Source organism: Vidua macroura, chromosome 4, assembly GCF_024509145.1.
Source record: "Vidua macroura isolate BioBank_ID:100142 chromosome 4, ASM2450914v1, whole genome shotgun sequence".
Lineage (NCBI taxonomy): Eukaryota > Metazoa > Chordata > Aves > Passeriformes > Viduidae > Vidua > Vidua macroura.
This window is the reverse complement of record NC_071574.1, coordinates 21,926,350-21,941,743: the sequence shown is the minus strand read 5'-3', so window position 1 is coordinate 21,941,743 and position 15,394 is coordinate 21,926,350. Positions and strand designations below refer to the sequence as shown.

The 15,394-nt window shown below is 39.0% G+C and overlaps 1 protein-coding gene across 2 annotated transcripts in view; it reads right to left on the bottom strand.

Moving 5' to 3' along the window:
- Nucleotides 1-15,394, bottom strand: part of GRID2 (glutamate ionotropic receptor delta type subunit 2) — a 671,741-nt gene that overhangs the window by 64,196 nt on the left and 592,151 nt on the right. For both annotated transcript variants that reach the window (XM_053976464.1, XM_053976465.1), the window contains one exon: nt 1,503-1,669. In XM_053976464.1, the coding sequence (XP_053832439.1) occupies nt 1,503-1,669 (167 nt within the window). The remainder of the gene's footprint in view (nt 1-1,502; nt 1,670-15,394) is intronic.

The window sequence follows — 15,394 nt, the reverse complement described above, 5'->3', positions numbered from 1 at the left end:
AGGGCACTTTGGATGCATCCACCTTGGCTTGCAGAGCAGCAGTGGTGGGCAGGAAGAATGCAGGCGTGAGCCGTGCCATGTTGCTTGGCGGTTTCACTATGTTTAGTAATAAAGACACAGACTGAAATTCCCTAACGACTTAAAATTTTTGTACTCAGGCTTACAGGGATAAGGCTGTGAAGAGGATGACTTAACACCTTGACAAACACCTGAGAACAGGTAGAAGAATTTCTTTGAAAGATTACAGGAAGGAATCCTACTCCTATGTTTTGCATAGAGACCCCGAACTATAGAACCCTGAACTAGAAACCCCATAGAGGCTGCCAGAGATTTTAAGTAGAGCCAGCCTGGACAGCTGGAATACAAGAATATCACAGTATTTGGTAAATATTTGCCTCTAATACTCTTTACAAAGCATATACATGTTTCATTAAAATTAAATTTTTTGTTGATCCAGTGAAATGTTTCATTATGCTGATGCTACGTTAGCACAAAATTCAGCAATGTCACTCCCAAAGTGGAACAGATTCAAAGAATCCAAGTCTTCCCTGTTCATGCAGTAGGTGTGAGCAGAGAGTGATTCCTCTGGATCTGCACACAGTGTTACTTACTGGCTACTTTCTCCCCCATCACAGTCTTTGAACAAAGGCAAAGGCAACAGTCCAAATTAAGCATATTTTGTATATTTACCTGGCAGCCACACAACAGAAATCCCATTGCAGCGACTGTAAAATTTTGCTTCATACACACAACACAAACCAACAAAAACCTGAATCTGGTTGAGAGACCAGATTCAGAATGAAAAAAAGGATCAGGAGACCAGCTCACATCTTCTCCTAAGTGCCAAACTGCAGATAGAAGTTTAGTAGTTTTTTTACATTTCATACACATCCTGATTTAGGAATCAATACTGGAGTGAAGTAGAAATATGTATGCAAAGGCAAATACATACAATTAATTTAGTATTTCTGATCCCAGTAGAAACAGTACCAGTAGCATCTCTAGAGATGGCACTTTTGTAGCCCAAGATATTGATTAGCACGGGGATAAGCACCTATGCTTTTGGGTACTAATAGGGTCCTTCTACCAGAATATCAAATGTTCTTGTTCATCCCCTTTAGTTTTCCCATCAGTGTTCAAATTCCCTTTTTTTTTTCTTTAAGAAACAGCTTCTGTAATAGGAAGGGTTGAGTTATGCTGAGACTATAACAAATGAAACAACTCTTTCTTCATTTTCTTGCTAATGAGGTTGAGTTTATCTCATTAATGTTTTTCAAAAGAAACAAGAACAATTCAAATAAGAGCAACACAAAGTGTTTTTAATGCAGTTTCTTGAAAAGCAAATAATTAAATGTCTCAGAAAAAATGAATGCGTACGCAAGAAATGAAGTGGATTGCAAGTACAAGATGTTTTTCATTTGCTGAAAATTAAATTGGAAGAAGGGTCCAGAGCCAAGAGAAACCTTTCCTTAGTACCTGCTCCTCCTGCTCCAAAGGCTTACCTTTGTGAGAAGACATCTCTGTAGGGGCTGCCATGCTGCAGGGCGATCCCATATCCTCTGTCCGCGACAGTGTTCCCGACCGTATAGAAGGAGCACTCCGCGTCGTTGATGGCCACGTACTCCAGCACCGCCGCATCCCACACAAAGGCATAATTCCCGTACTTCACCTGTGGCAAACGGAGGAAAAGCTCAGGCTACAGTTTGCCAAGTCCGGAAGGAGGTCAGGGCACCTGGAAATTGGGCAGTTTCAGCAGAGTCTGCTCTTTAAGGGAAGTGAAGTTTGGGTGCCCAACTGCTGCCAGACACTGGTGCCATGAAGGGCTTGGGCTGAGTGCCTCAGCTGAAACTGAAGAAACGTGACCTGAAAACAATGTGCCATCAGTGACACAGCGCCATGGAGGAAATATGGACTGTCCCTTTTCCAGGAGCAAAGGAAACACCACAGTCCTTCCACCAATACTAAATTCCACATGAAATCCCCCACTGTTTTTCCTTCGAGCTGTAAAAAAAGAAACATTTGGAGGGAGGGTAGGTATTCCCATTGGGAGAAGCATGGCAGGGTAGGCATGGCTACCCAGAGGGAAGACCACCGTTCAGGATGGTCCACATTTCAGTCATGCTCCAAGTTGTGAAAGACTTCACAAACACCCATTTGTCTTATGGGTTCTGTGGGTAAGATCATACTAAGCAGATTTTTTGGGATTACTTTTCTCAGCATGAGGCATTTTCACATATCTTCAAAGACTTTCACAGAACAAGATCATGTATGCCATTTTAATTGACTAAGATAAATCCAACCAGCTCATTACACTGAGAAAACTTTTAAAGTAACATTTCTCCATCCATTCACATTTGAAACAAATCCAGATTTAAAAAAAAATTAAATATATGTGATGTATACAAAATTTAAGCATTTATTCAGAAGATGCCTTTAAAAACAGAAACTCAGTCTATACAAATCAATTAATTTCTGCTTTCCAGACATATCATGTTTTTTTCTCAAAAAACAGTAATCTCTAGGTGCTCTACCAGACCCAGATATTTTTCTGGTTTTCTGTTTCCTTGGTCTCTATGTCAGACCTGAAGAATCCCTCTGCTCTTTTCCGGCCCCTCTGCTTGGTTTCATTTAGCTTTGTCCCTGTGCTGTATTAGGTAACTAAGCTGTAAAGCTAGGCTGAATCCATTGACTTTGTACATCTAATGGGAATAAATACATGACAGCTAAGTGAAAAGTAAACAAAACACAAAAAGGCCATGTGGGGCCAGGCAATCCAGAGAGAATTCAAAACCAAGTCAGCATATCAAAGTAAGCAATGTCAGTACATCATTTAGATTAGGCCTTGACAATGTAGATTATGTTTTTAAAGACTGTTTACATATAAAAGTTACTGAAGCAAGTCACACCGTCTGCTTGCTCACAAGATGTAGTGCACAAGGAATGATTGCATTTGGGACACATTCCTTTTTACTGCAGGCCTGGCAAGGGAATATTTTCTGTTTCCATCTGTTGGCATGGCAGGGGGAGGATTTGTGCAGATTTTGGAGCAGAAAGGGAGCCATATTATCTGTGGACTCCACAGGACTTGCAAGATAAAGAAAATTCTTTTCAAAGTGAACACACACACACACTTGCAGGACTGGGCCAGTTTTAATCTTCGGGCTCTGGAAATTGTCAAGAATATTTTTTCTCTCTTCCCAGTGGAGGTTTAGGTTTATCTAAACAGACAGGGAATAAGGGATATAAGTGAATTTGCAATTAACAAACACTACAACTTGTATGCTTGTCCTATACGTACTGCCACTCACAGAGCTCTTCCTAGCATGGGTTGTTCTGATCTTCCTACAGGCACCACTTGAGTAAGAAATAGCATGACTGAGAAGAAAGCCCTTCCTGGGAGAATTTAACAGGATAATGACTCAGCCTGAAAAAGGATCATGATGTGCAGAGAACAAGGGAGGGAAATATGAGACAAAAGCAGAGGATCAGAAGTGGGCAAATGAATCCTGAAAAGGATCAGATGGACTTTCCAAACAAAAGAATTAAGGAAAAGTGGGGTTCAAAACCCAAGTAATTTTACATGTGGGACATAACCTTTGAGGTGATGGAAAGAGCAGAGGGTCATGTTTTGACATCCGCTTTTGTCCCAGCCCGCCTTTTTATCATCCTAGTGCATTGAATTCACCTAAGTGCTTGTAAGGAGACCTGTCAGCTGCTCAGCTGGTCAGGAAAAATTCTCTTGATTTAGCCGCCTTGCTATAAAACAACTCACAAAGAGAATACATAAAAGTGGTAAAAGCACTTACTGTCAATAATATTTGTGATGCAGTGGTATATGTAAGATCCTCAGAAGAGAGCTCATAATATCACAGTTCAGGTTCCCACAAAGATATTACTTTTCATAGATACCATCACAGTGAGCCTCAGTTAAAATGCATGGGGCACAAAAGAGATTGAAAAGCCAGAAGGGATCATTCCCATCACCTATGTTCAACACATGATTGCTCCATGCATTAAAATACATCCTTTTTAGCATTTTTTCCCTATTCACTTACAAATCTCAGGAATTCAAAACCACGGAGCAAACCTAAGTTGTAATTGTCATGCTTATAATCCCTTTCTTTAGAAAACTACTACTTGGTCTAACATTTTTCATTGCTATTCTGTGTATTGATTTTTACTACTTAATTTTTTATATATATAAAACTTTCGTATGTCATCCTTAGGTATTTTTGCTTTGCAGTTCTAAATACTCACTCAGACTTTGGAGCTGACACCTTTCAATTATTGATGGATCACTCTGTTACTTAGCTGAGCTGGATATAGCTTTCTTTAATCTTTCCTTGCAAATCTATCTGTTCGGCCCTCCCAGTAGCAGTGACACTACTTCTGAAATCTCTCCAATTCTTAATTTTTATGCATGGGAGAAACACCTGTTTCACTAAGAGAGAATCCGTTATCTGCCAGCTCTGGAGCTATCCTTTTTAGCATACTCTTCTTCTGAGAATCTGTCTAAACTCTTTTTCCAGGGATCTTTCACACAGCTCAAGACTGGTTTTAGCTTAAAGGACTAAGAATAAAATTTTGCTAGAGTATAGCATACCTGGAACATTGCTGATATGTCACATATTTGCACCTACACTATGGAAAGAGGAGAGATGATGCTCTCTGTAAAAGGACAAGAGAATTTCAGAGCAAAACGTCAATTAAAAACTTTTATCCTTCTCTCTTTCCCTCTTACCATGGGAAGCACATATTTTGCAGCTCTTCAATAGCGATGCAGAAGACTTCTACTTTGGGCCCCAAAAACAACAGCAAAAATTCCAGCTCTGTACTATAAGAAAAGTTTAAGGAACTTACATTCAGCCAATGTAAGAGAGCTAAATGAAAGCAGAATCTCCTTGGGGGAAAAAGAAAAAAAAAGGATCCCTGCGACACATGTAACTCACTACTCGCAGAAGAACTGCATCCCTAATTCTACATTTCCTCACCATTATACTGGCCTTTTGTGTAGAGAGAACAACATTTCAGGATGGTGGTAGATCTGGATGCTGTTCACACATGGCCACGCAGCCCTGGATGGGCAGGGAGGAGTTTGTAGGAGGGCAGCACATTATCATTCTGCAGCAACCCCAGCTCTTCAGTCCACCAGGGCATGGAGAGCTGACACTTCACTCTCCTTCCCTGTGGCTTCCTGCCTGTCACTATGGCAGAGGCTAAAAAGACTTTGAGTATCTGATATCTATTGTCATAGGGAAAAAAAAAACAAAAACAACAACAAAACCAGGCAAAACTGAAACTGTTAGTTGTTCATCAGGGTATTTTGAGCTCATGCACTGCAGTGGTCATTAAGTGAAACGGGGAGGTGTAGTACCACACAGAAATGCTTGACTTGACTTTGTGGTCCTATGAGCAATTCAGAAGGAGTTACTGTAAAAAGGGTTGTTACACAGAACAGGAGTCATCAGCACATAGATGTTAAAACTATTTCTATAAGGATATTATATTTCTATCACTGAACACTTAAAAATTTTTTCTTTGCTGAAGCCCTGTCTGTAGATATTAGCTAAAATTTATCCTGGATGATTCCACCAAAAATCCATGAGTTATAAGATGAAAGCATTTAAAGCCATTACACCGTTGCATATGCACATATTTTATGCCAAGAGGGATATGGATAGCATTTCTTGTTACAGCTCACCTGCTCATGCACAGTAAGTTGAATAATGTAGTTGTGTACAATTCTGGCATTCTAAAAGCACATTTCTAGGTGTAGCAAATGTTAAATTAAAAAAAAAAAAATTGTAAGTAAACAAAAACCAATTGCTGCAATTTTTCATACTGGTATTCTTGAATAATATCTTTTCTGTATTTTGAATTCCTCTATAAAAGAAATACAAAGAATCCTCATGAATGAAAAAAAACCCACAATAGATTGCAGGTTAAAAAACTGGCCGTTATTTTTCCTGCAGACCTCTTTTAAATATTTCACTGTACATAAAATGTGTTAACTGTTATAACAACAATGGAACTCATAAGGCCAGGGAATCTTAAGTTTAATCTGATTTAAATTATATTAATTTTCTATAAGAAAATCTGAAGATAATTAGATAATGCTGATGAAGCCCATTTTCTGAACACCCTGTGCCCACTCTCCTGAGACACAGTGGTGGTGCTTTTTCTACTACTTTCCATTAGCAGTCAGGTGCCAACTGCTGAACACCTTTCCCTGCCTATGAAGTTTTTAGTTGCAGTATTTGTTGTATTTTAGGCAAAACCAGGAGCAGACTCCTCTGCAGCACAGCAGCAGCAGCTCCAGCTCTGACCTAAACCCATTCAAGGACACTGATTAATTACCTGCTCCCTACAGGACTACAGAACTCCCAGTTCTCCAGAACAGGCCATTCCACTGCAGTGACTACAGAGAGGAAAAAACACCATCCAGTGCTGCTAGCTAGACCTATCCCCATCAGTGTGGAGCTGAGACTTTGGCATGTATCAATTTTTTTTGACATAAATCAAATTTTTGATACACTTGCCATGTTCAGCAAGTGTGCAGCAGGTACAGCCTGCAGAGGGCTGTGCCCCTCTCTATAAAACAGCCTTGCCAAGGCTGCTATTACACAAGGGATGAAGGAGAGGGGAGAAGATTAAATGAACAAAATAGATGAGCAAGAGCTTGTATAGGTAATGGGGATATTGTACTTCAAAGTGGGGAAAGGAAAAGATGAAATCTGAGGTGGAAGCCTAAATCTAGATTTTCAGATTGTCAGATGTTGGCAAACAGCTTGATGGTGTTTACAAGAGAGGTTTTTTTTTCAGCAGAAGGGAATGGAAGCACTTTCCATAATCCTCATGCAAGAGGCCAATGAAGTTGCTGTTTATCAGACTGCAGCACAAGTCAGATCTGCCTTCAGAGAAATTCTTATTTGCTACTTTGTTCTCCTCAGGGGACCAAGGTTTCAAGTCTTGGTTTTGTTCACAAAGGGTACAAATCTAGCTGACTTCTATTTGCATCCCAGTGAAATAAAACCTTACCTTCCAGCTTTGTTGAATAGAACCCACTGATTTACAAAAATAAATCTTTCTGTACATCCAAAGTACTATTTGGCACTTCTTGCCCCACACTCTTGCAGGACAGCATGGGTGGCTGATCTGCATAACTTAAGAGTGAAATGCAGTCATGCAATCACGGAATCTGAATCTGACTGACAGCTCTCTGCAGTGCAAGACAGGAGCTGGATTCCCATGGTAGTATTAGAGAACAGAATAAAAATTCATATATATATATATATATATATATATATATGTATGTATAAAACTCTATTCAGTCAGCAAGGCAACCAGCTACTACTACTATTAGTACTACCCACCACTTTTAATATATAATTTTGCAGAGTCTATAGAAAGTTATTTAAATTCAATGGCCAGTATTTGTAAAACATTGAAATGTATTCTTTGTACTTATTCAAACAGAAAAGTGTGGAATAGTTTCTCAAAGCATCATTGAGCCCAGGTGCAAACAACAGCAGAAAAATGAAACACCTGGAAACTTAGGGGAAGAAACAAGGGTTAGAAATCCTAGGCTCACCTCCTTTTCAGTATGAAATTTATCATTCACTACAGTGCCATATCAGCTTGAATGGCATGTCTATTTGTTACACATAAAACTTAGGAAAAGCATCAATTCCTCATATGCAACCTGCCATCAATTTCTTGAGAAAAACCTCATGATAACATGTTCACTTGTTCCCCTGGGCAGACCTTATAGTTCATCCAGAATAGGAATTAGTCAGGTATGAGAGCTCTGTAATGAGGGAGCACCACAGTGTCAGAACTTTCCCAGTGCTCACTGCCTTCACATTTTGCCATTGTAATTAAAGGTATCTTGTAAGTTAACAAGAAAGAAAATAACAAATGGAGCAAAACAGTGGAGGCCAATTGAAGGTACATTTCTGAGGGTGGTGGGAGAACAGAGCCAGCTGCTTTTTCAGGTAACCACAGCAAAGCACTAAAAAAACAGAAGATCATGCTGATCACTTACGTGCAGCTGAATCACAGGTTTGCTACAGCAAAAATTTTTTTCAGATGGAAGAGACACAGGAGAAAAAAATAAATCTCAGCAAAGCAGGCCTTTGAAAGGTAAAGAAGCAATCTCTCTTTTTTTTTTTTTATTATGCCAGCTTTTCACCTGTTTTTTTGATAACTAAGTGCTGCAAATAGCAATGCATACTATTTTAGAGTATCACTAGTGAAGATCATACACAGAAATTACATGAAAGCACTTCAGAAAATTAGATCTGTGGTAACCAAGTGGCAGTCTTAATAATGGGGCAAATTTAAACCAAATGTTGCTAAAGTGATTCCCCTCTTCTGATAAATTAATATTTTTGTGGCAGTTAATTCCCAATAAAAGAACATTTAAATGAGGAAACATACTCAATACTCTTCATTTGGGTAAAAAAATAATTTGTTGATTCAAGTACCATGACGAAGTTAAACAGATGAATAGGTGAATATAGAAAAGCAGCATTCCTCTTTATGTTAAATCAATCCAGTATGATGCTCACTGAAGGGTTCTTGTCCCCCTTCTTTAGAATAGAAGCCTAACTGCAATTCTTGGGCAGATTCATTTTCCAAAGACATGCTAACTGAATACCAACTGCAAGGAGAGAAAAATCATTAAAAGTCAAAAAACTACTCATCAAAACCATTCATCAGTTGAAAAAGAACTTTAACCACAAGAAGTATCTTTGCAAACTACCAGTGATACTGAAAAATTCTTCAGTAAAAGCTAATTTGAAATAATACTTTCATTTTTGAAACTTATTTTAAAGAAACTGACTTATCTTTCAGTTTTTTATATTCCTTGTACATGAGCCCTGACCACTTTCCTGGTGGTAATAGGATTCAAGATGTTCCACTACTCACACAAAAGAATTTAACTATCTTCTTTAGAACCATTGTATTCTCCCCTTTTTGATAAGCATCTCCTGCCCAGATATGGAAGGAGCCAGCTGGGTTGAGACACAGTATCTTGAAGCTTCAAAAGAAAAGCTTCCCAGCCCCTCTTTTTCCCCTCTCTGAAAATACACTGCACAGCAATTTTGCATGTTTCCCTGCATTTTGCTAACCTGCAGGAGACAGGGAGCATGGACTGCTAGCAGCCTGCACAAGCTTGGGCTGGAGCATGCAGGAACTGGTTTGCATCATGAAGCCCAGTGCTTCCATATCACTTTGCTTGCATATAGACTTTGGCTGCTTCAAAAGCCTCCTCTTCCTCTGGAAAAACTGCATGAAACTACTTCTCTTCTCTGGCAGTGAATCTTCCCCCTAAGTGCAGCAAGCCATGTGGCCATGGAAAGAAGGAAATTGAGATTTTTTTTCCCCACCCCTTCAGGCTTCTACCTTTCAGCAATACTTGGTATCCCTCTTCTCTGAGAGCTCAGAAGGCTGTAAGTTCATGTTGCAGCACAGACTGGTTCTTAATGCCACCACACCATCCCTTGTGACTGGTTTGTCAGGTCCTTGGAGACCCCACTGCGGAATGCATTTTGATTCTTGCAAGAAGGTGTATTGAACCCATAGGAAAGGGGAACATTGCAGATTTGAGCTATGAGGGTTTTCACTTTCTTTTGCAGTTTAGAACCCATGGAAGGCATCAGGAGCTGTGGCAGGGGGGAGAAGACCAGTGCAGTCACATTTTTTACTCAGTTCAGGCTGCCTTCTAGCTGTCACCATGCAGACAACTGAGACGATGACACAACAGAGCAATATGTGACACAACTTGTCACATAAAGTCACTGTAAGTCTTGAAGCTAGCTCCTGTTTCTGCTGCGCTGCCTGCAGCCAGTCTACAGTCCATGCCTGCAGTCACAAACTAGAAGTCAAACCTCTCAGACAAAACAGTGAATACAAATAATACTGCTGGAGTCACTCACAATGCACAGCCAGGGCTGCCAGGCAGAGCAAGGCCAAGCAGAGGAGCAGGCACCCAAGTTCTGTATGTGCAAAGGTAAATAAAGATGTAAACAGTATCCAGAAGAAGTTTCAAGTTCAGACAGCACCCAAAACAGTGCAATCGCTCCTGAGCCCTCTCCATAGCCATCCAGGGATTTAATGTTTACTGCTACTCTAATTTCAGGTGATAGCTGGGTTTTTGCGTCTTTACAGAGGGAAATACAGCCTTTGCCTTCAAATGTACACAGAGCAGTTCATCTCTGGCCACAAGAATTTCCACTTATCCAGGGCTGTAACATTCATTTGGCACACCTTTGTAAATAACAAATGAAGTGCAAGTCACATACTTCTCTTATATTTGCTTCCAATTCATCCTGACCTGCCCACAGCATAGCTCAGGTGCCAGAAATCAGTTACAGATGACAGCACTGAGAAACAGCTGCCAAATATCAACTGAAAATAAAGAAATTACTGAAAAACAATCACTTGTGCTTGAGGAGTCATTCAGAACCAGTATTTTTCATAAAAGATTTTTAATCCTTTCTTTCTCTTGAAACAGGAATCAACAGAAATTCCTGTGTGGGACACTTGAAATTCAGAGATGTAATGTTAAACACAGAACTTTTAATTGGTGGAAGTGACAGATTGAGATAGACAGAAATTAGTTATCTTCCTGCACAAGGAATTTCAAGATTTTGAATTAAGGAAAAGCATGATAAATTTTGAGACCAAAAGCAGTAAAAAGAATCCAAACTGGAGAATATTTTATTCCAAAAAGTGGACTTCAATCTGAATTACTTTCTCTGCACTGGATTAACATTTCAGAATGAAAAAAAAAAAAACATTTTGATAAAAAAGGGGTTATAGTTGAATATGAAAATACCCTATGATGACATGTTGACAATTTTAGTGCTTTTGAAACTACTCAGTATTTTATAAAATACTTTCTTCCTTACAGTTTCAATTATGATTATATTCCAGTGAATAAATCCCTAATGATAATTCACTCTGGTTTACTTGAGCCATGCTTTTAGACATCTTATAAAAATCTAAATATGTATCAATAGAAGCAATAAGCATTTGTGTTTCCTGCTTCATTCTTGATTTCCTGCAAGTATAATAAATCATGGAAACTTATGTCTCTTTATGTGTTGCCTAAGCCTGTCAGATTCAAACTTGGACAAAATATGCTGAAAAATCTCACTATATCAAAAACCAGGATAGTTCTTTGGTAAACATACATTACAATTAGTCACCCAGTCTTACTTATTTTTTTTTAATTTGAATTTGATCTGTATACCCCACATCACTGGGTATACAAATAGAATACAATCAGGTTAAAATCAACTACTTGTTCTAGTCCTACAACATTAATAAAAATGCCAGCCAAGGTATTTTTGAGATGAGTGGTGATAAAATTAGTTAAAGTACTTATGAAGGAGAAAAAGAATTCATCATGAAGATAGAAGGTAATCAGAACTTATTTGCCATTTTAAAATGAAGTAGCATTTCAGCCAGAATTAGGAACATCAACTGAGATTTTCTTAGTTGAAAAATGCACTTGCAAATCAGGTATTTGTGCATGCAGTGTGGACAGCTAAGTGCCCAGTTAATCATGTACACCAGTAAACATCTTACTTGAGTGAATGAAATAATTTCATTAGTTAGCACCAAACTATGGGAAAGAAAACTGAAAAACACATGCAAAAGCATCATTAAAATCATTAACTCAGTATTTAGCACTTCATCCAATGTGTAGCTGGTGTCACCAGCATCTGTGCAGGGATGGCTTGAAAAAGGCCACCACCTTGTTAGGAAATCTTTCTCATCACTGTTGTCTTATTTATTTCACTGACAAACAAGTTGGACTATGTCAATGTAAAGAACAAATGTCTAAACTGCTGTTGCTTGCTAGTTACATTTATATCACAACCTAAGTTAAAAATAACTTCTCTCACAGGACTCTCCCATGGGAAGGACAGTGTGTTGGACACATGTATACTAAATGCAGGGAAGAACTGCAGTTTTTCTCTGGCTTTCAAAAAATTAGGTACTGCATTGCACAGGAACATGTGAGCTGCCAGCACAGTGGGAAGGGTGGAGAAAGTCCTTAACTGACCTCCAAATCAGAAAAATAATAATTTACTTACCCAGTTCTATATTACTGGCATGCTCCTTGTTCCTTCAGCATGTATTTTTAAGTGGAAAACGATGAACACAAATATTTTCTTCACTTGCTAAGGGATACTAAAGGATGCTACACAGCTTCTGACACACTGGTGATAAGTGCCTGACCAAGTTTTCAGGAAAAGCAGCTGCATGCCTGCATCTGTACAAACACCCTTGCAGCTCGTGGGGCAGATACAGCTCCTTTTTGTGTGCAGCTCTATTAAAACCTTGTACTGCACACATGTGGGCTCTTCTGAAAATATCATCCCTTCAGACACAAAGGGAAAATACAATTCCTATATCTATGTCAAGTCCAATACAGTATCATTGTTCATGTTAAATTTTGGGAAAAACTTTAATTTGCAAGATGCATATAAGAAAGCAGAGTAAATACAATGCCAGAAAAATATATTCCCTTTATCTTACAGATGACATATCTATGAAGGGCATATTATATTGTAGCTGAAGAAGGTAAAAGCACAATAATATTTTCTCTTGTCTCTTTTAAAATTTCTTTTGAGTTGCATTTATTCCTTTTTGTCATATTTCAAATTATTTAGAGCTGAATAATGCAAGTACAGTGGGAATCTGAGGCCAAATACAGGCATCTACAGCTGGTGAATAACTAATAGTCACGTCAGTGGGCTTACTCTGTACTTGCATGGGGCACACGCTAGAATTTAGGTCTAGCAATGTATGAGCTGAATGAATGAGATAAATCACAGGCTGTAAAAATATGACAACAGCATAATAAAAAAATAAAGAAATCTACCAATTGAGAATAACATGATAAAGCTGAGATCAAAACTGCAGTTAAAAAATTTACACAAGACTTGTCATGGGTGTTAGAAATTCCTCATAGCTTAAAAATTTTATTGAGTACTAATAACTAAAATTAACTGAAGGTATGCAATAGAAGTCCTGAAAGGATACAATTTGATGCAGTATCAGTTGTAAAACGCACCATGTGAAACTCTATGGGGACTGAAGGAACTCCACCAGGCCTTGGAATAGTACTAGAAAGAAATTCAAAACAAACCTTCTGTATGCTTCTCTGCTGTTTGGTTATGATTTGTCTTTCTTGAGCCAGGAATGGATCTGGATGTGATATAACGTTATGTTAAATAATTCTTGCTGTCATGAGATTTGCCCTTTGCAACTCTGTTCACAAGGTTTGCAGCAGCCAAGTCAGTTGCAATTGGTGGATGGAAATACAAATTGGGCTGAAGTCTACCACTTACTGTTTCCAATGGATGCCAAATTTGAGCTAAAGATTTTTTTGTGTTGGATATAGAGAGAAATTAACTTTGCAGATATGAGAAAGGGTGTGGTAGGAAGACAGAGAAAACCTTTGGTGGGATGTTGGAGGAAGATGGAGAAGCCAGCTGATTAGAGGCTGAATCAGGCAATTCATGATCTTGAAAAGCAGGACACTAGTTTGGGAAGAGAGAGGTACAGCAAGAAGCGTAACAAAATCCATCAGATACAAAAAAATTTATGTGATCTTTAGCTACATGCTTGACTGATATTTCCACTCCACTAAACTTTATTTAAATTTTTCAAAATCACTAGAGTGTCTAAAAAAGGTGTGGAGACACAACAGCACACATGAGAGGATGTATTCAGAAGTACAATTCTCTAACTCAAGATTGCTATTGGAATCTATCAAAAGACAAAATAATACTTTAAGTATTTTCCACAACTGTTGTAATTCACAAACATGTGCTATATGTCATTATATTAGCCAGAATTTTGGTATGAGCTCTTTTGAATTACTTCTGGGTTTGCCTAGTTTGATTATTTTCTGAAATCTTATATTTTTCTGCTGTCTTTGCTGTGTTCCATTTGCTGCTCACTTTGTTAGATCTGAAACGATTTAATGATCACTCTAATCAAGAATAAGATACGGTTTAAAGAAAACCAGCTCCTTCATTTAGCTTTCAGCACAGCCATAACATAATCAAAGATGTTCAGTTTAATAATAGCATAATCTGAAGGACTGGAAGCACTTTGCAAACATTCATTAACCAATGCTCACATTTTCCTTTTGTGAGAAAACATTCCTGCTTTTGCTGTCTACACCTGCCAGATGTGCACCTCCACTGTTATGTGTTGCCACCTGACTATGCTGTGAAACACAACATTTGGACTCCAAGAGATTCATACAACAACTTGAGTGTAAAGACATGACTTGGGAAAAATGTTAGCACTTGAGGCCAAATTTTTGATCCTGAAGATACTGCTGCAGATAACTACCTAATATTTTTAATGTCAAATTCTGCTTTTGAGCATGCAGTAGCTGTGGGCCTCCCCTCTATGAGGGTTGAGCAGACTGGTGTCCTCTATTGTACCAATTCTCAGTGAAAACCCATGAATGAGGTGACAGGGTACTGTTCCCTCACCAGCACTCTCAAGTGCATACTTTAATGTCACATAAAACATGACCGTGCTCAGAGCTCCTGCCAGGTGTGAAAAACAGATTGTAAAGGTTTTCAGACTTGGGTTTCTCACGTTTTTCTGACCACATGCAGTGTAGAAAGCAAGGCCATGCCATTTCTCCACGCTGCAGGACACAAAATATTGTTTTCAGTGTCTTCCAGAGGTTACAAATTCAGACCATTTTGGACCAAGTTATGTTGCAGTATCTTGGATCAATCACAAGACATGTCTTGGCCATCAATATATTGTAAAACAGAGTATTAAAGAACTGCATCCAGGACTGAATGGAAGATTGAAGAGAAATTTAGAGGTTCCTTGGGAATTTGTATTAGAGAGTGTCAGGGACAAGACTCACTAAAGGGAAGGTGCCATGTCCTAGATTTGTTTACTTACAGGGTGAGAATTCTTGCTAGAAAAGTATTTGTCTTTTTTTTTTTTTTTGACTGGGATGGTTAATTTTCTTCACAGTAGCTAGTATGGGCTGTGTTTTGGATTTGTGCTGTAAACAGTACCAATAGCACAGGGATATTTTCATTACTGCTGAACAGAGCTTGCACAGTGTCAAGGCCTTTCCTGCTCCTCCCACCACCCCACCAGCGAGGGGGCTGGGGGTGCACGAGGAGATGGGAGGGGGCACAGCTGGTACAGCTGACCCAAGGACATCCCACACCATGTGACATCATGTTGGGCATATAGAGCCAGGGGAAGAAGGGGGGAACATTCCGAGTGATGGCGTTTGCCTTCCCATGTACCTATTACACGTGAGCCCTGCTTTCCTGGGGATGGCTGGACTCCTGCCTGCCTGTGGGAAGTGGTGAACAGACTC